This window comes from Apiospora phragmitis, assembly GCF_038363925.1.
Source record: "Apiospora phragmitis strain CBS 135458 chromosome Unknown utg000011l:1.0-3236445.0:1.0-3240683.0, whole genome shotgun sequence".
In the NCBI taxonomy this organism is placed as follows: domain Eukaryota; kingdom Fungi; phylum Ascomycota; class Sordariomycetes; order Amphisphaeriales; family Apiosporaceae; genus Apiospora; species Apiospora phragmitis.
The window spans coordinates 2,355,046-2,377,602 of NW_027117411.1; the positions used below are offsets into that span (position 1 = coordinate 2,355,046).

The window sequence follows — 22,557 nt, forward strand, 5'->3', positions numbered from 1 at the left end:
TCTCACAATACGCAAAGGTACGTACCACGAACAGAGTGATTTGAACCAGTAAATCCTAAGCCCTAATCGAGTGCCTAGAACCAGGAGCTTTCAGTTTTCCCAATCAAGGGTATGTATGAGATCAGAGATTTAAAAAATAATAAGGCAGCCTTGAGGGCACCTAAACGTAGAACATGGCCGAAAAGTGGGTCCAAGCCCGAAGCATAGCTGTGGCAGCCAATCAGGTGTTAGGGAATTAGCCAGCTCCCAAAATAGCTACCAACCACATGCAGGAAACAATTGAATTCAGTGTGTTTTTCTTGCACTTTGGCAGTACCCGATCTGCCCTGGACCGGCACAATTAGATCAGATCAGATCAGTAGCTACTGATTCTGCCCTGATCCTGGCCCACTCTGCCTCTCTGGAACCGTATAAATACTGACCTTCTCTCCCAAGAATTCCACTTCCCTTTCCTCTTTCCTTTCTCATACACACGTTGCTTTGCTACCCAGCATCAACTTACACGGTATTCATCAACAACATCATCGACATTGATCATCAATCATCAGCATTGATCATCAGCATCGATCATCAACATCGGTCCCGGCCCGACAACAGCCTCATCTGCCCACTGCCCACTGCCCCTGCCCGACAGCAAGCCTGACGACACAAAGCCCTCACCCCGCCCGACCCGATGGAGGCCAGGGATATGCATGAAGCGACAGGAAGGAGAAAGAGCAGTCCCCAAACAGCAGGGTGGTGGTGGATCGACGGTGGGGCCTTGCAAGGACTGGTGGGCACGACACCTCAGCGGCTCTGAGTGGCGACCGAGTACTCGACGACAACAGTGGCAGTGCTGGCGATGAGGAGCCCTCGGGGGCAACGCCTTCGGGCAAACAATTTTTGGAACTTCCGAGTCACTGACTCCTCGCCTTTTGGCAACACATTTTTTTCATTGTACTCCCTACTTCGTGCAGGGATATGAAGAAGGAAATCTGCTTCTCCTCTCATTTGTTCGTCACGATATCTTACATGATGGATTTCTGGTGTTGATGCCTGTTGACATCTGCTCCGCGCGGCCTGGGCTACTAGGGCCTCTCAGTCCTGCCAAGCAGCGCAAAATGGTATCTTGATCATTTGACGAGGCTCTTATCTGATAGATGCTGCCACCAGCCCTTGTGAATATTCGTAGGATGCTGTTTGTCTGCCAATAACTACATGCTTTTCTTCCTTCTGAAGTGACCTGCTTCCGATTTCATGATGTCTCTCTGGGTTCTCCAGGAACCTGAAGAGGAGCCTGATTGTATTGTGATCTCACTTGTGAGCCACGATACGATTCATGATGCCTTTTTGGTGTTGATGCTTGCTGATGTCTGCTTGCCGCGGCCTGGGCTTCCAGGCCTTCAGTCTCACAGTCTTGCCAAGCAGCGTGACATATTATCTAATTATTACCATGGCACTTGATGAGGCTCTCGCCTATCTCATGCCGTCCATGCTGCCGCCTGCCTTCGTGAGTATTTGCAAGACACCGCTGTCCGCCAATAACTACATGCTCTTCCTACTCGTTCCGTAGTGACCTACTTCCGTTTTTTTTTTGCTCCTGTCTCTGGGTTTGCCGTCAACTTGAAGGAGAAAAACCTGACGGTGTTGTGATCTCACTTGCAAGTTCACAATACGATTCATGACGTCTTTTTGGTGTTGAGGCACCACCACTTCTGGACTGGCAATTCTGACGAAGAAGCAATCGTAATTGATTGGGATTTTACATCCGTAGGCCAGGATAGATTCCATGATGAGACTTTGGTGTCTGAGATCTCATGACTTCCATCTGATGTTAATTCTCGCTGAATTCCGCCTCCAAGGCCTTGTGTTCTTCTGTACGACGTATTACCCTTCCAATCTCAAGCAGGTACTTCTTCATAATGCCATCACCTCCGACGGGCTGCCCAGATGTTGTCGCTGACTTTTGCAGTCCTTGAATGGCCGCTCACGTTGTTCATTAATTATGGCGTAACTGGTGGTGCCCAATGACTCCGGCCACATTTGAAAACATGCCACTCACATTATTGACTTGAGGTAGCGACAGGTAACATGGTGATGAACGGGCCAGGTTCCAGCATTGCACATATCTGGATCTGCCATCTTGAGCTTCACTACTTACAGTCACGTAGAGCGGCAGAGCTAGGTTACAGCCAACGAGATGAATAATAACATGCAACTATTGCAGGATGCTGACTTTCATGGCCAGGAAGGTTTTGAGATTGCCATGCTAAGTGGTTCAATACTCGCCCATGCCTCTCATTTCTACTGGAGAAGCGGTCATCGTGGTCTATTCACTTCCAGTCCAGTAGTAATTCTTCAGTTGAGCGTCTCGGGTAGGATGAATGCACTGTTCGTTCTAGAAACCGTCTCCCTTCCCTCCCGAGAACACCTGCTAATTCTTGGAAGCATACGTGGCCGAGGGCCCTACGTGTGAATAATGAATCTTGGTGTCGAATCCACGTTCAGTAAAGCCCGATCATGACTGACAGAAAAGACGATGGTCCGAGAAACGGCGGGTATCCATGGTGGTGGAAACAACCTGCTCATCGTCTACACTTGCTTTCTGCTGGGGCTGGGTAGACATGAAGGTTACTGTGTTGACAATGGACCCGAACATCACCAAAGCCTAAGTTCCCGACGTCCTTGCTGTTGGCACGAAACATACTTACCATACGAAAATCTGAGGATATCCCGGAGTTTCTACCAGCTGTATCGTCTCGTGAAGAACATGCTATGTTGTTACCCAACATCTGTCAATTTGATTGTCTGAAGACACTTGTGGCTGGCCGGACTTGGCAATTGAATTATTATACCTACTGTTGGAACCCAGGTATGCTTCAAACTTTACATAGATGGCTTCAAAGGCACTGCCAGTAGATTCTCTGGGTTGGGCACGTATGACCACTGCACTTAATTGGAGACCACGTAGAGTCAGACGGTGATTCTGAGAAAGTTGAGGGGGATGATGAGCCCGACGAGGACGACGATGAAGATGAGTAAAAACAGGAGCTTGTTGATTATAAGCTCGAATATCACGTTTAAATGGGCAGTCATGCACGCAACTCCGAGGAGGATACCGAGATGAGTGGTGAGATGTCGAGACTTGGCATGTGAGCTTTTTGGGATCTTGATCCATGAGAAGTACGAGTGCCTTCTACAGCGATGTCATGAGCACTGCAATAGGGAATCATCCATCTGGGGCGCGGCATCTATGTCATTGGTTGTTGGACACAAAAGCTGAAGAGTAGAAACCTCGTCATGTCATGGCACACTAGTTGTCGCACAGGCAGTTATGGAATGAAAGCAAGTTACCATGACCATGAAGCATAAGATGCACGAGTAATTACGGCACACCCTATGGGAAGTGTGCCAAAGGTTTGCTTGAATTTAGCATTACATTAGGTGTCATTAATCATAAGTGGCTATGGCGTTAATTACGATAATCCTTCAGGACCTATTCACGCGGAGCTCGGCCATTGTAATCCACGCCTGCCTTGGCCGTGTAGTTAGCATGGCAGTCGTAGTTGAAGTCGATCTCCTCGATCCGCTTCAGCAGCACCGAGACCACGTTGTCGAACGAACAAAGCCCATGGGGGTTTGGCTCACATCCGGGGTACGATTCGTTGATCGGCAGAACGGCATCATTGCTGGAAAACCAGTTTGTTCATTAGCGATCACGTTCAAGAAGAGGGGGAAATGAGTTGGAAAATTTAAAACACGGAGAAAAACTTACACCATGAATCGGATCTGCTTAGTAGACTGGTAAGCCGGGCACTCGAGCACCTGCGTCGTGAAGTGTGTCGCGAACGGGACGACCTTGCTACTAGAGAAGGCGCTGCGCCGCTCGTTCTGGGCGAGGCTGAGCGGCGGGCCCTTGAAGAGCGCCGACAGGTTGAAGGCCGTCAGCACGTCCAGGACCACCACCTCGTGTGTCGCGTCAGCGTAGATGGACTGGTTCAGCGGGAAGTAGGTCGACGAGTTGTCGAATGTCTCGTTCAGCGCCGAATAGGGCTCCGGGTACTCGTGCGTGAACCGCGCGACGTATTCCTGCAGGTAGCCCTTGCCCTGGGCGGCCGACACGGGAGAGCCGGGGCCGTTGTTGTAGTAGAATTCCTGTGTAGCAAGTGAGTAAGTCTGGTCTGCCAACACTGAGGATGACGCGCGTTGCTTACAAGGTCGTAGTAATACTCATAGTTTAGGAAGTCTTCCTCACTGAACAAGCCACAGAATGACGAGTACCCGAGAGCAACGGTTTCGTACGAGCAGAGCTGCAGCATGGAAATAGCATCGTTGGCGTCGAATTCCAAGCCAGAGATCTGGGAGTTGAGTCGAGCCAGAGTTGCATTGAAAGCGTCCTTGGCGAAAATGGCTGCGACGGTGGATCCAATGTAGCCTTTCGACTCATCCTCGGCATTGGGACAGACGTAGTACGGGGCCCCCGAATTGTTCACGTTGGGTGCCTCGACTAGGATCTCGATGTTCACCTCGTCCATGTACTCGGGCACGCCGAAGAAGCCAGCGGCAAAGTTGGTGGCCGTCTTGACCATGCGGTCCTGGGACTCGGTGCGGAAGACGGGGATGGTGCCCTGCTCGGTAAAGTTGTTGAGGAGATCGCCGTATAGCTGGCGGTGCTCCAGCCCCAGAAGGAACTCTTGGCTGCGGCCGAAAGGCGTGAGCAGCTCGGCGCCGAGCTTGTAGGTCCAGTCGGCCAGGAACTTCAGATCATGCGAGACCTCGAAACCCTTTTTGGTGGCGTTGGCGATCTTCTCGGCGAACACAGCTGGGGCCGCGTCGCTGGTCGGGTAACGGGCGCCGTGCCGGTACAAGAGATGGAGCTGGGTGATAGTGCAGCCGTCGGGGATGAGAGGGCTGGCGTCGGGAAGGCCATAATCGGCGGAAGGCACCGAGTACCACGGTGAAAGATTGCCCCAATACTTCTTCATGTTGAAGGTGGAGCCGGAGCCCGCGCCATGGGCATTAGGAGCCACCAGAGGGAATGAGGAGGAATCCCCCCCCATTGTAGGGGTATATTGGTGCAGTCTGTATGGCGGCGGGCTCTACTCCGGTGGGCGTGGGCCCGGCAAAGCCAACGACCGACTCAGGGGGGAAAGAGTTTTGAGTTGACAGAAGCTGAGGAGCAGATGTGTGTCAGTGGCCAAGTCCATATGGTCCAGGTGAAGGGAGACTTACTGCCTGAAGGAGGGTAGATGTCGGAGGCGGGAGAGCCAGCGAAAGGAGCTGCTGGGATGGTCATGGCACTGACTTGGGCAGTCAGTGCCAATGACAGAGACAGGACGTTCTGCATGGTGATTTGCTGGCGGATCTGGTCTTGGCAGGCACCGATTGGCGACGATTGGCCTGTATTCAGATATGACTATCTCCGGCTTCTATCTTCGGACAAACCCTAAAAAATGCCAACACTCGAGAAGTCTAAAACCAAGAGAGACCCGAGGGCCGGGAGATTCTGGTCATTCGGGAAGCATGCGCACTTTATATGCACTCCCTCTCACCGCAAGTCCGGGACGCTTGAATGTGCCGCTCCCATCTGGAATCCATGGCAATCGCCCGCACTTTCCAACATTCCTGCGTAACCCCTCATATAGAAGTAGTCAGACAGTGCTGACCTACACGATGCAGGTGCAGGGGGTTGGCTGCGTTCAACGGCTACTAGTCCGAGGTCGCTAATGCACTTTGCTTAGGTGATCGCGCCGGCAACGTAGCCGAGCTAGGGTAACAACATTTGTTGATAAGCAAGTATTGAGAGAGCAAGCGGCAGTCTCTTAGAGTCTTAGGTGCTGTTCACGGCTCGCCCGGAATCCTGCGAGAGAAGCTAGCGCATGGAAATGGTCATGAATTGCCCCCCTTCGTAAGAGGTGCAGTGCAGCCACGACGGATCAAGGCGGGGTTGTGGACGTACTATTTCGCCGAGCTGCATCAAAGCCGACTTGAACTGTTGAACCAACCAACCCCTCATTCACATTGCGCGACTCGCGACACTCGATGTTCAACGTCAAATATACCGGATTATACGAAATTGTTAACCTGATGGCGAATCTACAGTAATAGTGAGTTTAGCTTGGGAATTGTAAACATGTTTACATGTACTGAATGTATTTGTTGTTTCGTTGTTCAGCGCATTCGATCGCCCAGTGCAGGTGGTGGCTGCAAGCGCGCGGAGCTTAATCAAGAGCATCGGGCCTCTGCAGCTTCCTGACAATTCTCACATCCTGGTGTCAACTTTTGAGACTACTGTCAATCGCCATCAGTTCAATTTCCACGTGTTTCTCAAAAGGGCCTTGCCGTGTACAGCGATAATGGCCAATAGTTATCTGGTTTCTTTCGCTTGTACCGAAAGGACATTCAATTGGCTTCTTGATTTCCTCCTACTTCAGTATCTCAGCAAACCGGTGGCTGCGTCATCTGTGGTTAATCTCAGGGTTCTGTCGCATACTTATCAAGAGCAAACAAATATTCTAAATCTTGTAGAAGACCCAATACGTGCTTGTGCCAGACGAAACCACTACAATTTCTCGTTGGATAAGAGCCAACGCTCAACCCAAAGGAGTCATCCCTATTTGCTAGACCTAAGCAAATACGCAACCACTGATTCATTCGTAGGAGTATGAATAACAACTAGTTTCCGCAAAGCCAGTACTTCAGGAGACCGTTCCCCCGTCGTTTATCCAATAAGACTCTCTTATACCCAGTTCTTATGTCCAGGGATACGAAAAATAAGTTGTACTTCAAAACGGCAATGATCACGTCCCAAACTATATAGCATCGATACATTTCGGGGAGCGGGTATTTACTTTCCTGTTTAACTAGTTGCAGCCAAACCAGAATCGTTCTCACTTCCAGCCGCTACTTTTCTTCCCTCTGATCCTTCTACCACATTGGAGACCCAGACAAGACGAACGCCGCCCTTGATAGCAAGAAAGACGCTCACCTGGCCTGGGTCGCGAGCCGTGACGCGCTGGAGCAGTTAATTGGCCTGAACAACTGCCAACGGGGCAACGCGCACCTCTACCTTGCGTATAACCACTTTCCACAGAGGTGAACTAGAGGACGCCGCGAAAGACCTGTTTTACTCGAATAGTCGACTCTTCGAGAAATATCCGAGCCGACCTAGAGGACGAGGTCTAGGAGAGCTTTTGGGGGCGGCTTGGTATGTACTCCGTGCCACTGGCACTAAGCTACGCATAGCTAGCGTAACCCCCTATTTGTACTACAGACCTATCAAGTTATCTGATCTAGAGGGATGAGCTACTTAAATTGCTGGCTTTGATAGCTTCATGGAATCCTACCCCCCTCGAGAACAGCCTGCTAATGTAAAGTTCTCATTGGAATCTCTAGAAACTAACCGTCGGTGTTTCACTAGGGTAGAGGCATATTACCTTGCGAGTATGAGAGTCCCATGGCCGGAGCTCGGCTCGGTCCAGAAGACCAATAGCTAGCCACGGCAGAAGACTCCCGCCTATAGCGGCACTGCTCGGACCCGACCTGGACACCCAGCGAACCGGGTCGAGCCAAGCCCGCCTCTTCGAGCGTCCCTTCCTTCCTGGCGCGAAAGAAAACGTGCCCCGAGATTCACCAAGCTTGTTACGCCGCTGCGCGTCATGCACGGCCAGGGAGATACCCCAGTACCGTAGGCGGCCAAAGCCCTTCCTGCAGCATCACCGTTGCGACGGATAGAAGAAATCATGAACCGTCCCGCTCAGGGCCCCTCGGCATTCGACGTAAGAATCAATACCAAACTACACTACCACGAAGAGGTGGGGTTCAGCGTAAGATGCCATGGCGGACATCTTCTTGGAAAATCACGCACCGATCCCCTTCGAGTCCTTCATGACGCCACCGACTTGAAGCTGAAGCAATAGTGGAATCGCCGACCAACCGCGATCCACGGAATTGACTTAAGTAGAAGAGCAAAACGAACCCCTTCTATATTGCAAATCTTCATGGTCCATTAGCATCGAAGATCGATCGAATATTCCACGACTTCGGAAACCCTCCATGGACCAGTTCTACCACGGACGCCAGGTCAGTGTGTGTTATTACGGCCTTCGCGCAGGCGCAAGTGAGCTCTTCATCAAGAACTAACCTCGATCACTTTTGCACAGGTAGTTCCCTTAAATCATGGAGATAACAGGGTACATTTCCCAGGTTGCACTACACCCAACACTGGACGGCCCCGATGGGACCTGCACTTTGCACGCGGGACCCAGAGACGGGTGACTACTTCAGCTTCAGCCTCGAGCCTGAAGGAGTATCACCCACATACCGTATCTTCCAGGTCAGCACCACCACAGGAAGTTCTACAATATCTCCGACTCTTTTTGACGTGCCATACGCAGACGCGGCGCTGCACCACCTCGCCACAGAGGCTAAAAGGGGCCGGAGGGTCAACTGCGTGAAGCATTCTGGAATACAAAGCGAGTGGAGGATGAAAACCTTCGCCACCTCCGTTGAAGCTCGACGGAGACAAGAGACCGCTTGAGAGACCAGATCAAAGCTGGAGAGCGAACTCCAGGCGGAAAAGTACCCGGTGAAAGTACAGGAAGACGAGCCCCACCCCGTCCAAGGAGGTAGAAGTGGACAGGGTAGCGTTCTTCTTCGAATTTGTGAAGAGCACAAGAGGATGAGCTTACCACCACGCCGGGGATCCAATCAGCTTTTCAATCCCTAACCAAAAAGCCCAAGAAGGTCATGGACGACTACCTCAGCGCTTTCCCGGTTGGTGGTGCCCATCTCGATGGCGCGGTCGAGGACTGCGGAACCCCTCTTGTTACTAAGTGTAGGTCCATACTTGGATAGACATCGAGAAGAACCGAGCCCTAGGCAAGACCAACGGGCGCCATTACTGCCGATACGGCGGGCTGGAATGCCCTGGGCTGGCATGGAGGTATTGGAGGTATCTGGCTGTGAACTGCTTATTGATTACAGCGCGCCTCTGAATCTTGTCGTTCAGCTGGTCCATGGTTTGGGTAAGAAGCCCGGCATTCCCGAGTTTCCTTATTGCTCCATCACCGCGGCCGGTAAACAAGAAATCACGTCCTTCAATGGCCCCATGAGCCTCGAACAATTCACCCAGCTGGTCGCAGACCATCCCGGTGCGATGTTCCATGAATTCAAGATCCGATCTTTCCTTGTCATCTCCCAGCATGAAGTCATGACCGAACAGCACAACGAAGCATTCGTACTCGGACTCGTTCTTGAGAGTTGCGATGTGTCGCTACTACTTCAATAGTCTAGGTAGATCAAAGCAGAATCACTACTTTCCGGAGCAAACATTACCTTGCCTTCAAGGTCCATGGCCCTTCTGTATACTCTCGAAGTCCCTCTTTACCACACAGAGCTTCGGGTGGTGGGTATGTATGCCCCAGACTCGAGCGCTCATGGTATGAAGGCATGGTCGATGGGACAGATGGTGGTGGTGGATATGTGGCTATCTGCAGTGGACGATGCATGACATGCTTGATCTTGACGTCCACCGGCGTGAGAAACCCGCCAGTAAGTAGCGGCGGTGACAAAATTGAGCCCCGTGGGCTTCTGCACGAACTTGCAACAGAGGGTCCTACTGGCCGCCCAGAAACATCTATCGCGCCTACTACCGAGTGACATTTAGTGGCCTGGATCAAGTTCGATTGACCACAGTTGTTTTTGTAGTCAAAGACGTGGCTGGAATGAAGTCGTTAGAACTAGTGGAATGAGATGTAATAATAGCATGGCCGGTGACAACTTGAATACCATGATATATAACAACAATAGCAATGGCGAAGAGACATTCGAGCTACTAGGGATAGACCAAGTTCTTCATCGTCAAAATAATAACTTTAGGAGATCAAGTAGAAAAGCTCTCGTCACTGCCCCGCACTCAAGAGGACCACATATGAAAGAATGTATGTCATATTTTGCTTCATATAAATCAAGATGCTATATCACCTATGCTGCGGTGTAATATAATGCGCCCCTCCCGAACGCCGTTTTTGATATCATAGATGCCGCATTTTCATCAAGTCACATATCCTAAATCAAGCCAGCAAGGACCCCCTTATTCCTCGTCAGATTCTTCCTCAGCAACCTAATTATCAAATGTTAGCCGAAACCGTCATCTATCAAACAGAATCATGAGTCAATCACTTACGTCAGCGTGGAAGTTCTGTCCATCCGTAGTCTCCTTGATGATACCAGCACGAATGCAGAAGTCACCAAACCTCTCGCCCTCCTGCCTCTCGGTAGCGTACTGCTTCAGCAGGGGCTTCATGATGGCCAGGATCTCGTCCTCCTTGATGCTGGAGCGGTACAGCTTGTTCAGGCGCTGACCATGGTAGCCACCACCCAGGTACATGTTGTAGGCGCCGAAGGCCTTGCCCACGAAGGCCACCTCGGCTAGCCAGGGGCGGGCACAGCCGTTGGGGCAACCAGTCATACGCATGACGATGGAGTCTTGACGCAGACCGTTCTCCTCGATGCAGTCCTCGAGCTTGGAGATCAGGACGGGCAAGTATCGCTCACTCTCAGCCATAGCCAAACCACAAGTAGGGAAGGCAACACAAGCAGAAGAGCTGAGGCGGAGACCAGAGAACTGGTAGTTGTCGAGCTTGTACTGCTTCATGAGTTCTTTCATCTGCGGCAGGTCCTCATCGGCAACGTTGGAGAGGATGAGATGTTGGTTACCAGTAAGGCGGAACTCGCCCTTGTGTACCTTGGCAATCTCGCGGAGACCAGTCTTCATCTGGAAGTCGGCCGTGTCCTCGATACGACCGTTCTCGATGAAGAAGGTGAAGTGGTTGAGACCATTCTCATCCTTCTGCCATCCAAAGGTGTCGACGTTGCTCTGGAAGTGGAAAGGGCGCGCAGGCTCGAATGTCTTGCCCCACATGGCTTCGACCTTGCTGCGGAAGACGTCGACGCCCATGTCGTCAATGGTGTACTTGAGACGGGCATGCTTGCGGTTCTTGCGATCACCGTGGTCGCGCTGTACCAACATGACCTTCTCGCAGGCAATGTGGACCTCGTCGGTCTTGACGAAACCCAGCATGCGACCGGTCTGGGGGTACGTCTTCTTGTTGTTGTGCGTGGTACCCATGCCACCACCAGCGAGAAGGTTGAAACCAACAAGTTCACCGTCATCGCCCTTGATAGCAATCAAACCGACATCGTGAGCGTACACATCTGTGTCGTTATGGGGCGGGATGGCGATGGTGATCTTGAACTTTCGCGGCAGGTATGTAGGTCCATAGAGGGGCTCGAAGTCCTGCACAGCTTCACCGGCAACTTGCTTCTTCTCGTTGTTCTCGTCCGTGAGCCAGATCTCGTGATAAGCTGTGGTAGCAGGCAGCAAGTGGTCGCTGATCGTCTTGGAGCAGGCCCATACTTGCTTGTGGTACTTCGACTGGGTAGGAAGAGAACTACACATGACGTTTCGGTTGACATCACCGCAGGCGGCAATGGTGGTCATGAGCGAGCGGTTGATGGCCTGCATAGCGGGCTTGAGCTTACCCTTCACAACTCCGTGGAATTGAAAGGTCTGTCGGGTGGTAAGCTTCATCGTCTCGTTACCCAGACTGTTGCTGATATCGTCCATCTGGATCCATTGCTTGGCGGTCGAAACACCACCCGGCAGTCTGCACCGAATCATGAACGAGTAAGCGGGCTCCAGACCTTGGGCCTTGCGTTCATCTCTCACATCACGATCGTCTTGCATATAAGTTCCGTGGAACTTGGTGAGTTGCTGGTCAGCAGCGGAGATGGCAGCAGTCGTAGGGTCGTTCAGGCCCTCAACAATGGTACCACGAAGGTAGTTGGAAGCGAGCTTGATGTCCTCGTTGGTAATTGGTGGTGGTTCCTCAGGGAGACCATCAACGTTTGCAACGCCGAGAGCCGACCAGATCTTGGGCTCCCACTCGGAGTAACCCGTTTGGTAACCATCAGGATCCTGGTCGTCACCAAGACCAACGTCGGCAAGTCGATTACCGCCAAAGTTGCCAAGGACGCGGTCAAGGTCCTTAGCTGGCTTGTTGTAGTAGACACGGTCCTGCTTTCGGGGCCAGTAATGCTTGTCGCCGAGACCAAAGACGGAGTAGTTGACGTTGGCCAGATCGAGATCCGTGCTATCCTTCACAGCATGCCAGAATGACAAGCCGTTCTGGGGGAACTCTCCCCTGTCCAGCCGTTGATGTGATGAAGATGATGTTCTCCTCAGTAGACAAGTCCTCGACGGGGTAGTCTTCCATAGCCATAACAGTGGTTTTGAGTCCTCGCGCACGGCCACGGTTACCAAGTCGCTTTGCCAGCGACTGTGCATTTCCGTTATCAGAGGCGAACAGAATGGTGAGCGGTGCACCGAAAAGACCTTCCAGAAGCTGAGCGTATGCATCCTTGGCCTTTCGCTTTTGCTGCGCCCGAACCTCAGTACCGAAGTCCTGGGCCAAACTAGCAGCAAAAGTGGGTTCCCTGCGCATGAGCTGAGTAAGGTGGTTGTCGCGGTCAAGGAACTGCTTCAGCTCCTTCTTGATACGCTCCGAGTCCAAGGAGAAGTTGGGCTCGCCCTTAGCGTCGTTGTCGGGGTTCCAGCGGTAAAGGGGCCAATAACCAACATCGACTGCCTTCTTGGTCTCTTGCAAGACAGTCAGAGCGGAGTCATGCTCGCCAAAGTAGGGAAGGTAAGCAAGGACAATCGAGGGGCCATTGAACTGATCAGCCTCGAGCATTGCCTGCAGAACCTGTGTGTAGGAGCTGTAGACTGCAGTGGATGCCACGTAAGCATTGCCAAAGTTCATGGCGTAGAGGCCAATGTCCTTCTTGCGCCTCTCCGCATCAGCAGCGGCTCTCTCGGAGTAAGGAGTGGAGTCGATGATCAGCATGTTGACGTTCTCACCCGAAGCCAGAACATGGTGAACACCAGAGTTGCCCAGGTCGTATGACCAGGCATCCGAACCCACAAGCCAGAGCGACTCCTTGCGGAAGAGGCCCTTGCTGGAAAGAAGATCTCGAGAAACTTGCGATCCATCGGTTTCGAGGCGAGCGATAACATCGTCGGCGACCTCACTGGCCTTCTGTGCATCATCAGCTACGGCGGCCCACTTGGCCAGCCAATTCTTGGGTGCCTCAGTGATGAACTCGCTTGACGTAGCCGCGTTCTTTGCTTCCTTCACGAATCGCTGGCGGTGCTCCTTTCGGGCCAAGAGAGAACCGAACCCGAACTCGGGGCTTGTCGCAACAGTTGTAGAGATGCCGGCAGTCTTCGAGTTCAGGGCGTTGGCCATGTAGACTCGGCTTCCGAACAGCTGGTTAAGAATTTTGGTGTAGGCAGTTTCGAGTTTGGGCTGCTCCAGTTGAATGGTAGTCGATGCGGGAACATCTCGCTGGCCAACCTCGAGGTTTTGGAGAGGCTTCTCCGAAACAAGGTTCTGGAAGACGCCGCGAAGAGCTTGGGAGATGGTATCACTGGTAATGTAGCCCAGCTGATAGCCAACAACGTGCTCGACACCACCGAAGCCACTCTTTACTGAGGTGAGAATATCGATCAAAAGTGGGCCCCACTTCGTCGTCTTTCTTGAGATCTGCTCGATGACTGCTATCCGCTTAACAGACTTGGGGATTGTCTCAATAAGCTTGGATGCTAGCCACGGCCGGTAAAGTCTTGCCGTGATCATGCCAGACTTTGCGTACTCGTCAGTGGACTTAGCAGAATCGAGGGCCTCGGCAAAGATTCCGGCATCGGAGCCGAAAACGAAAATGGCCTTGTCAGCAGTGGCTGGTCCGGACCACTCAAATGGATTGTATTCGCGACCGTTTGCCTGCTTGAACTGAGCCCAGATTGCTGTGACATACTTGTAGATATCCTCTGAGCTGACTACAGGCGCCTCAGCCTCGATGGTAGTCGCCGTAGAGACGCTTGGCGGGGCTGTCGATCCACTCTCTTGGCTCGACTTCTCTGAAACCGCGGAAGACGTGGCCTTGGAGGCGGCGTCTAGTACTGTTGAGTCTGAAAGGCCGTTGGTGCCGTTGGCGGGGGCCTCGCGCCGCTCAGAGGCGATTGCGGATCTTCCGTCATCGGCATAGATGCCCGAGCCAGAGACGGGGGCGGCCTGGTATCTGCGGATATCGTCGATGTTCAGGACCTGTCGTACGAACTCTGAGTCTTCGTTCGCAATAGGCTTGTCGTGTGCACAGGCGCCCGAATCGAAGAAGTGGATGACACCCTTTCCTGATCGAACTGCGAGAGCATGTGCTGTGATAGCCATATCTTGGGCCTCCTGTAAGGAGTCCGACTGCAGGAACGTCCATCCCGAGTTTCGGATTGCTGTTATGGAGGAGTAATCGGGCGACTGGGGGGGCTGAAGGGAGACGTGAAGCACGACTGGGTAGTTGGCGAGCTTGTAGAGGTGGGCAATGGATGCCAGGAGGATCTCGGAGCTCGTAGTAACCGAGACGATGCGGCCGGAGCGAATCGGCGCAAAGACGGAGAGGAGAGGATCGTTGTTGTGCCTGACGGCTTGTATCTGGAGAAGAACTGTCAATCCGGCGCCCCATTTTCAGTGTATAGTCAAAACCGCAATATAACATACCTCAGGGACAGCGGTTTGGTCCTTTGCGACCAGGCTGGGATCCTTTCGTTCGGCGTACCGCTTAAGGTGGGATGAAAAAGCAGAATCCTGGGCCAACGAAGGCTGGACTGAGACAATTACATCGCTGGAAAGATAGGCGATTCTCGCAACTACACGGGAGCAAACGAGATCTTATTAGCTTTTCTAATTCTCAATTGTCTCTTCCCAAGTAATAGGGATCTGGACTGCGGAAGTGGAAGACGTTGTTGAAGTGACATGGCCATGGACACCTGCGCTCGGCTTGCAGCAGCAGAATTGCCCCGCCATCCCACCATGGGACGTGGTTGGTGGGCTGTGGTGGTGACAGTGGTTTCTTATTGCAACGTACCTGCCTCTTCGGGCGTGCGAATCTGGATATCCGCCATCTTTGCCGATGCCTGAGCTGAAGACGAACCGAAAAGGAAAGACATGGTGATGGATGTCGAGGGACTCCTCCCCAGGTTTTTATCTAGAAAGCGATTTTAATGGGGAGTAGAGCGATGGCGGCAGCATGACTTGAGGGGCTCGGCGTCTGGGAAATTATTTTCTGGACACACTACAGCACTATTTTTTCTCGAATCGGCTGCTTGCTCCCAAGATGCCCGTCCCATCTGAGCCCCCGCTATGAGTGATAGTGGAAAAGCGGTGGTTTTATTGCCTCCAATGTCAGCTGCTATCTCTGCTATGGTGCAATTGTCATCCGCTGCCATTGATCGATGGCGTGATCGCGACTAGTCCCCATGGTGCCACCCCAGAGACCGAAACCGCCCAATTGCAGTGCTTCCCAAGGTCAGAAACAGAGAACCGCCTGGACCCCGAACTGGTGCCAAATGCCATTTCGAACCCAAAAGACCGAGCCTCCTCCGCTTAAATCGCTGTTACCCCTGCAGACCCTGCACACTGGCTGCACTAAGACGGCTGTCGGTCGCCTGGAATTAGCCTCAACGGGCGGCTGAGAGAGCTGACCATATTTAATGTATCCCGACAGCCGCTCCAGTAGGCCTATAACTCTAGGGACGCTGCCCATCACCACCACTTTCCAAGAACAATATTGGGTCTTAAATACGAATGTAAATTGAACAAAATATGGCATTTATGACTTAGACTCATCATTATCATTCTTTCGGTCTAGATACTCGCTAATTGTACAAGTCCCGTCTGTTGTAAGACGGTGATTGCTACAAACACCGACTTCCGACAGCCGCCCCAAAGCCGCTCATACCCCAGAACCCAAGTATGGCGTCATGCAGATGTGGATATACAACAGTACAACAGGCCATCAATGATCAGAGAATGGCTGGCAGTCGACAGAGATAAACTCTCAAATTGGTAATAATAAATGCAGGCGGTCACATTCAAGCTGAAGCAACCTTGTTGCTTCGGAACTTGAATCGGACATTCTTGGCCCACTCATCGTCCTGCTTCTGGCCGCCGAGCCAGAACCCTCTGCCCACCGAGAGCATCGCACGACCGATCTTGCCCTTGTAGCCCTCGCCCTCGGGCGTGCCCTCCGCAAAGGGGTTGCCAGCCAACTCGGGGTTCTCGCCCCAGCCCTGCTGTTTCGCGTTGCGGTGCTGCATCATGACCGACTGCGCGTACGCCATGATGACGAGCGTGAAGTAGACGCGGATGAGGCAGAAGATGACGATGAAGCTCGTGCTTGCGGTCGTGTCGATGGCCTTCATGAAGGCGCTCAGGGGAACGCCCGTATCGGCGGAGTCGGGCGGCGTCGGCCCGCCCGTCTTGCCGCTGGCCAGGTACCAGCTGACGGCGAAGACGGTGGTGTAGCAGGTGTTGACGACAGTGTCGACGATGTAGAGCCAGGCGAAGGCGAGGTTCTGGAAGGGCGTCTGCTTTCGGATGTGCGGCAGGCAGTACGCGAGGATGCCGAGCGCGACGACCGAGTAGACGTACATCGACAGCTGCAGGGCCGACAGGTGGAAGCCGGTCAGAATGGCGAGTAGTCCGTAGAGTCCGGTCGCTTTGTTGAATAGAAAGGAGAGCGCAATCATCTCGGTGCCGCTCTGGAGGCTCATGAGCCCGAGGAACGTCTGCGACGACAGGGTCAGTGATGCTGTTGCTGCTGCTGGGCAGGCTGGTAGGCGTTGGGCACGCGACCGCCTCCACTTCGAAAGCTACTAACCTTGGGACGAGGCAGCTGGAGCTGCACGCCGGCGGGAAGCAACATGTTTGTAGATAGTGTCGATAAAAGCCGTTGGAGTGCTGAAGTATGATTCGAGCCGTCGCTAGGGTGGCTTTTGGCTGCTAGAGGTAGGGAGACTGAAGCGCTTCTAGGCAAAAGGAGAGCAGCGAGCGACACCGATTGCAGATTCCTCTCGAAACGATGACGCCCGGCTGGCTCGGCCCCACGGACTTTAGCGCCTCCACTGCAACTGATTGGTTACTCATGCACCTTTAGCGCCATGTCACCTTCATAATTCACGTGCAATATCACCAACATCAAACTTGATTCCAATTCTGGTCGTACATTGACTTGCTGGTCCAGAGCCAGGGATCAACTTTCGGCAGGTTGGATTGCGATACTGCCCCGACTATATCGTTGATGTAAGCTCTTGAGCAGCTCTGAGCACACTTTGAACGCCTTATGTACGTTGAATCCATAAATTAAGCAGGACAGCAATGCATCCTCAGACAAGGGAAACCAGAGTTTTGATCTGCATGATCTCAATGGCGACACATGTCAGTAATGACCAAGATGTTGACTATATATCACCTAGTTGCAGATTTGACTTGGGCATGCTTGATAGTTCTCCCAGCATGGAGTTTGTGGGGGTTATGGGCGGATACCATATCTCCTCTGCGAGACCTTACCTCGAATTACATAGTTGCTCAATAACGTTCATAAACATCTGAACTCACCGTCTTTCGACCCTTCTCTTTACAATGTATGGTTTTGACCATATCACTTGGTAGCATGTTCTTGCATTCCAAAGGATCACGATGATCATTTGATAAACATGCTGACGGCCATCCCCTTGTGACTATCCGCCAAGGAAGCCCAGTTCGTAACAGCATATAACCAAGAACCTCGCCTTCCATTGCTGCTTGAATTGCTGGATCGACATGTCTACCTGGCTACGATCATGAACTCCGCTTTGTATCCTGGCATAGATTCGCGGACTTTGGTACACCTGGACAGGTCTCCAGCCTCCATATGCCCGCTAGCCATGGCAGATGCAAAACGCAGATGTTGTAATATTGTCTGAGCTGGGCATCGCTGGAGGTGCCGTATGCAGAAGAGATTTACTCGATGTTTGACTGTTGGTTCTGGACCTTCTGTGGTGGGATGCTCACTGGACATTGGCGGGCGTCTGCAATGTAGCTGAAATCGTACTTGGCGAAAATCTGTCGAATTAGGTCCTATAGATTGATGGTGCACATGACTTACCAGTTGTACGTTCTGTAAGTACTGAGACTAGGCTGTCTAACATGTTTCCAATTGTGCCAATGGCTTCAGTCGAACTCAATCTAGTCTCTCATGGAAACTTGTCCAGTCTCTGCGACATGGAAGATAAATCCAGGGCTTTCAGGCGGCCGCTTGAGTGTTCAGGTCTCTTCCTTTCCAGCATTTATTATTGATTCTCAACATCTTTATTTGCGACCGTGGCTACGCGCCAAAAAGCTATAGCCAGCCTACATAGTCCGAATCAATGATTACAGTGAAATCATAGTGGCATGCTTCTAAGCCGTCTGAGGCCCATACATGCGTCGCCTACATAGGGACGACGATATAAATCATGCCACATCAAACTTTCTCTAAGTCCAACATTGGAGGCCCTGGAACGTGAAGTTCTCGATGAATCATTATATTTGGCAATCGTATGGTTAGCTTTCTCATTGTCCTTGGCGGTTGCTATAGCATGTCTAGATAGAACGTTTACTCATTGCAAAATGAATACTTTTCACTAAATACGAGGGTAACTCCCTCATTGCCAACCCGACTTGGTTTTGAAGAGACCTGATACTTCAACATATACCATGACTTGGGCAAAGCAAATCTTGCGTCTGACGTAGACTCACCATCCGAATATCTGGTGGAACTAGAAGACCGTTCCGGATTGTGTGCGATATTCAGCAAATAAGGGAATCACTGCCAGCTATATGAAGTTATGTTTGATTCTAATGCTAAGCTACTTGCAAATTATGAGGGTATACTCTGGACACCGCCTAGTTGCTTGGGCATCTGGTGGCATATATTGAATCTTGTTCCGATTAGCGTATTACGATTTGCACTTGCTTCTATGAGAATACAGATACCCCTGAGACGTTAGGCAAGCCTTCTCAATTCCGGCAGGATGGAATACCCAATGACCAAGGAGAAGAGGAAGTCTCGCGAGACGAGATCACTTAAGGTTGGTGGGTACACAGCTGACTGCAAAGTCTGATTTCATGACGCAGAGAAGGTAGAAGAACAGTATCCTACATCCCGAGGCCAATTCGGGGAGTTCAGGTATGGTAGGACTACTCAAGGTGTAAGTACAATTGATGTTCTTGTTCATGAAGTCCTGGTGATCCACTTCATCATAAAGCAGCAGTCCATATACATGCTCCAATCCTGGAGTAACATCCTTGGGGTTGTTCTGCTCGCACCTGACAATGAGCTTATACGACTCCTTGTTATTAATATAGAGAGTAGTCAAGTTTCTGCGCGTGCTTGAGCCTTCTGAATCTCTCGGGCATTACTCGCTTTGCTATACTCTGCCCCTTTGTAGACTAATAGGGGTTATCAAAACCCAATATAACAACATGAGTTATCGTGATCCCATTAAGACACACTTCCTGAGGTCCGGGGCTGCCTGGCCTGTCGGCGATCACCCCTCAAATGCCCAAATCGTGGACCTTGTCGGCGACTAAGCTTAGGAAGCCTTGAAATCCCCAGGCTTACCCTCGCAGTGGCAGCAGAAACCCTATCGACTGCTGACAACCGAAGTAATACAGCTCCCTCACCACCCTAGCTCTGTTGCTCTCGCAGTGTCAACTGGAATCCTATCGACTGCTGACAACCGAAATAATGCGGATTCTTCACCACCCTAGCCCTATTGCCCACGGTAGCTTCATTCTCTCGGCTATATATAGACCCATTCATTCCCGAACCTCAAACATTTCACCACAATCATTTTTCCTTCTCAACCACCAAGTTCTGGAACGAACTTCCTGCACTCCCGCACATACACACTTCTTCTCTACGTCTTGAACCACCACCATCGTAGTTCATCTTTCTTCTCCTTCATCAACAAACATCAGCAAAGCCTTCTGTTTCTTTTACCTTCACACTTCCTTCACCCGGTCTTCTTTGTTGCCGTCCGACCTTCCATCACCACAAACCTCCACCGCACCTAGCGGACTTTCTCGAAAGTGCCAGTGGCTTGGAGGAGCTGGAACACTATTGGACACTTTCGTTTTCTCATCCATCGAACACGAAACAGGGTACCATCATCTAGCAAGCAAAGGCTATTCCATCACCGCTACCATGGACGACGAACTTGACGAGTATGGTCAACCTCTGGTGCTTCCTTGCACATATCCATCTTGCCATGGATGTGAGCATTGCAACAGTCATCTTGCTTACCCAGAGCTTGGTGATGATGGCCGCCCCATCACCAGCCATGACCAGCATACTCAACAGTAAGTAAGACCTATTTCATTGTTCCTCCAACTTCGACATCCCACAACCTTCCACTCCTCTCATCCTACGTCACACTTCCACTCCTCTCAATAACAATGATCATCATACACAACAGTAGGTAACACCTTTTCACTTTTCTCACGACTTCAACATGACACATCCTTGCACTTCTCTCACCAACAATGATCATCATACACAACAGGAAGTAATACCTCATTCACTTTTCCCACAACTTCGCCAACCGTTTTTAACCATTCCGTCTTTGGTATAGAGACATTGGAGAACTTCACACACAGGTAAATCCTGCCGCAGCATCACTCGGAGATCACATACCTCAGGTGACCTCAGCATCAACCATAGCCCATTCCTTTCCATCCCATCCAGATATGCTTGGCTCTTTGCCTACGTTTGGTTCCGCACAAATGTCTCACTATGCACTTCCACATACGCTTGATTCTTCAGGTGAGTTTGGCTCTTTATATCCGCTGCCCCACGCGCCTATGTTTCCATCCCACCTCCATACGCCTGACACTACACATACATATGACTCCGCGCATACTTCTAGCTCTTCACATGGGTTTGTATCTCCTTCATATACACTTGGCCATCCCTATACACCTGACAGTCCTTCACATATGCTTGGGCCTTCACATACACCTGGCTCTTCACATAGGTTTGGCACTCTTCCGCGTCCGTTTCATAGAACTTCAAGTCCGTTTCACGACACCTTAAGTGCGTTTCTCGGCACGCCAGATCCGTTTGGCGGTCGTTCACATTCGTTCGGGCTTTCCAACACGGTTGGCGCTACTCACGCTCCTTCCTTCCCAACCTATTCCTCTAACAAAACAGCCTCTGACCATCCGATCATCCCTGCTAACCACCATCTGCCGGTAGAGGTTGATCAGAGACTCGCTGGCCAGACACTCTCTGCTGCTGCTCCACAGGTAACTACCACTATTGCCCCCACCACACACCCCTCTACCACCGCAACTTCCTCCCGTTACGTTTGCGGGGTGTGTGGTAACAGCTACCCAACTCGGGGCCAGCGGCAACGCCATAGGACCGAGAAGCACCACAACTTGACGGCCATGGGGCGGGTTCGCCAACAAGCCCAGGGACTGCCCCGCATTCACATTTGCAGCAATTGCAACATGGGATTCCATACAGCGGGGTCATTGAGGACACACGAGGAGAACATGCACAACCCAAACTCCAGATACCAGAAGATGAAGCAGAAGAAAAAGACGCCGTGTCCGGTTCCGGGGTGTGACAAAATCTTGAACTCGGAGAAACTACTGAGAGACCACGTGAGCCGTTATCACCGTGATCGTGATCATGATGGCGATGGTGGCGGTGGCGTCCAACAGTAAAATGTTGGTTATCCACGAGTGGCGATGAGACTCGGGCGATTCTGCCACAGCCCGAGCAAAGAAAGCCTTACAGATTGAAGAAGGCTGTACGAGATACAAACAATACCTGGATCCTTCGGTGGAAAAGACGAAAAAGCAGCGGCTGTACATTACATCAAGCAAAACGACAAAAACACTTGGAAAACCTAAAGAAGGAAAAAAAGAAAAAGAAAGAAAAACGGATGAAAATCCACCAAGTTCAGACGAAGGACCAGAGCCAGCAGGGAACCCAGCTGACATGTGGTGGCACTGGAGAAGTCATCTGTTGCGATGGTATGTTGATCCCTTCTTATTATCTCAATTCCTGTTGCTGACTATACACAAGGCTGCAACTACTGTTTCCATTGTGTGAAGACACGCCACAAGCCTCTTGTATTTGTGGAGGGTGGAGGATATTACTATTGACTGCCGATCGTTGTACCGCGAGGTCGACAAGGATACTTATGAGCGACTGCCCAGCTTCCTGCCCAAAACGATTCACCGTTTCCGAGTCTCTTACGTCGTGCGCGACATGACCAAGTCGCTCAGTGTCGCATTGAGTACTTATACCACTATTGCCGCAAGCATTAGTGGATATCCACTTCTGTGTGCGACACTAAGTCGCACAGCCAACTCGCAGACACTGCCCAGGACGACTTCCCTGAGCTTACAAGCGTGGTTATTGGCGTTACCGATGATATCTCGAGACGCGCCGGAGCCATGAGATTGGTAGTGGAACCCTTGTTCGCGAACAAAGGCATCGACTTTGCTTGGAGAGAAGATGTTCGCAAACAAAGGCATCGACTTTTCTTGGAGAGAAGACACTTACCTCCAAGAAGACACTTACAGCCCATCTGCGCGTGCCCTTGTTCTTGGTGCGACTAGGCCAGTAATTGGGGTAGTTTTTGAA

At 51.5% G+C, this 22,557-nt stretch overlaps 5 protein-coding genes across 5 annotated transcripts; 2 read left to right on the forward strand and 3 right to left on the reverse strand.

Annotated features, from left to right (window-relative positions):
- Nucleotides 1-3,475: 3,475 nt before the first annotated feature.
- On the reverse strand, nucleotides 3,476-5,039 carry PG994_013480 (uncharacterized protein; the record flags this gene model as incomplete). The annotated part of the gene is made up of 3 exons (XM_066864889.1): nucleotides 3,476-3,668; nucleotides 3,755-4,134; nucleotides 4,194-5,039. 3 exons carry the CDS (start codon nucleotides 5,037-5,039, stop codon nucleotides 3,476-3,478), a joined length of 1,419 nt encoding a protein of 472 aa, XP_066709850.1.
- A 2,995-nt stretch (nucleotides 5,040-8,034) lies between these two features.
- PG994_013481 (beta-beta-carotene 9'-10'-dioxygenase) lies at nucleotides 8,035-8,518 on the forward strand (the record flags this gene model as incomplete). The annotated part of the gene is made up of 2 exons (XM_066864890.1): nucleotides 8,035-8,061; nucleotides 8,171-8,518. The coding sequence occupies 2 exons, from the start codon at nucleotides 8,035-8,037 to the stop codon at nucleotides 8,516-8,518; spliced, it is 375 nt and encodes a 124-aa protein (XP_066709851.1).
- Nucleotides 8,519-8,727: 209 nt separating this feature from the next.
- PG994_013482 (uncharacterized protein) lies at nucleotides 8,728-9,639 on the forward strand (the record flags this gene model as incomplete). The annotated part of the gene is made up of 4 exons (XM_066864891.1): nucleotides 8,728-8,815; nucleotides 8,860-8,923; nucleotides 8,965-9,217; nucleotides 9,274-9,639. The coding sequence occupies 4 exons, from the start codon at nucleotides 8,728-8,730 to the stop codon at nucleotides 9,637-9,639; spliced, it is 771 nt and encodes a 256-aa protein (XP_066709852.1).
- A 433-nt stretch (nucleotides 9,640-10,072) lies between these two features.
- On the reverse strand, nucleotides 10,073-15,043 carry PG994_013483 (sulfite reductase; the record flags this gene model as incomplete). Its single annotated transcript, XM_066864892.1, has 5 exons — nucleotides 10,073-10,102; nucleotides 10,166-12,139; nucleotides 12,180-14,528; nucleotides 14,595-14,701; nucleotides 14,962-15,043. The coding sequence occupies 5 exons, from the start codon at nucleotides 15,041-15,043 to the stop codon at nucleotides 10,073-10,075; spliced, it is 4,542 nt and encodes a 1,513-aa protein (XP_066709853.1).
- A 924-nt stretch (nucleotides 15,044-15,967) lies between these two features.
- Nucleotides 15,968-16,800, reverse strand: PG994_013484 (uncharacterized protein; the record flags this gene model as incomplete). The annotated part of the gene is made up of 2 exons (XM_066864893.1): nucleotides 15,968-16,663; nucleotides 16,756-16,800. 2 exons carry the CDS (start codon nucleotides 16,798-16,800, stop codon nucleotides 15,968-15,970), a joined length of 741 nt encoding a protein of 246 aa, XP_066709854.1.
- Between the last annotated feature and the right edge of the window lie 5,757 nt (nucleotides 16,801-22,557).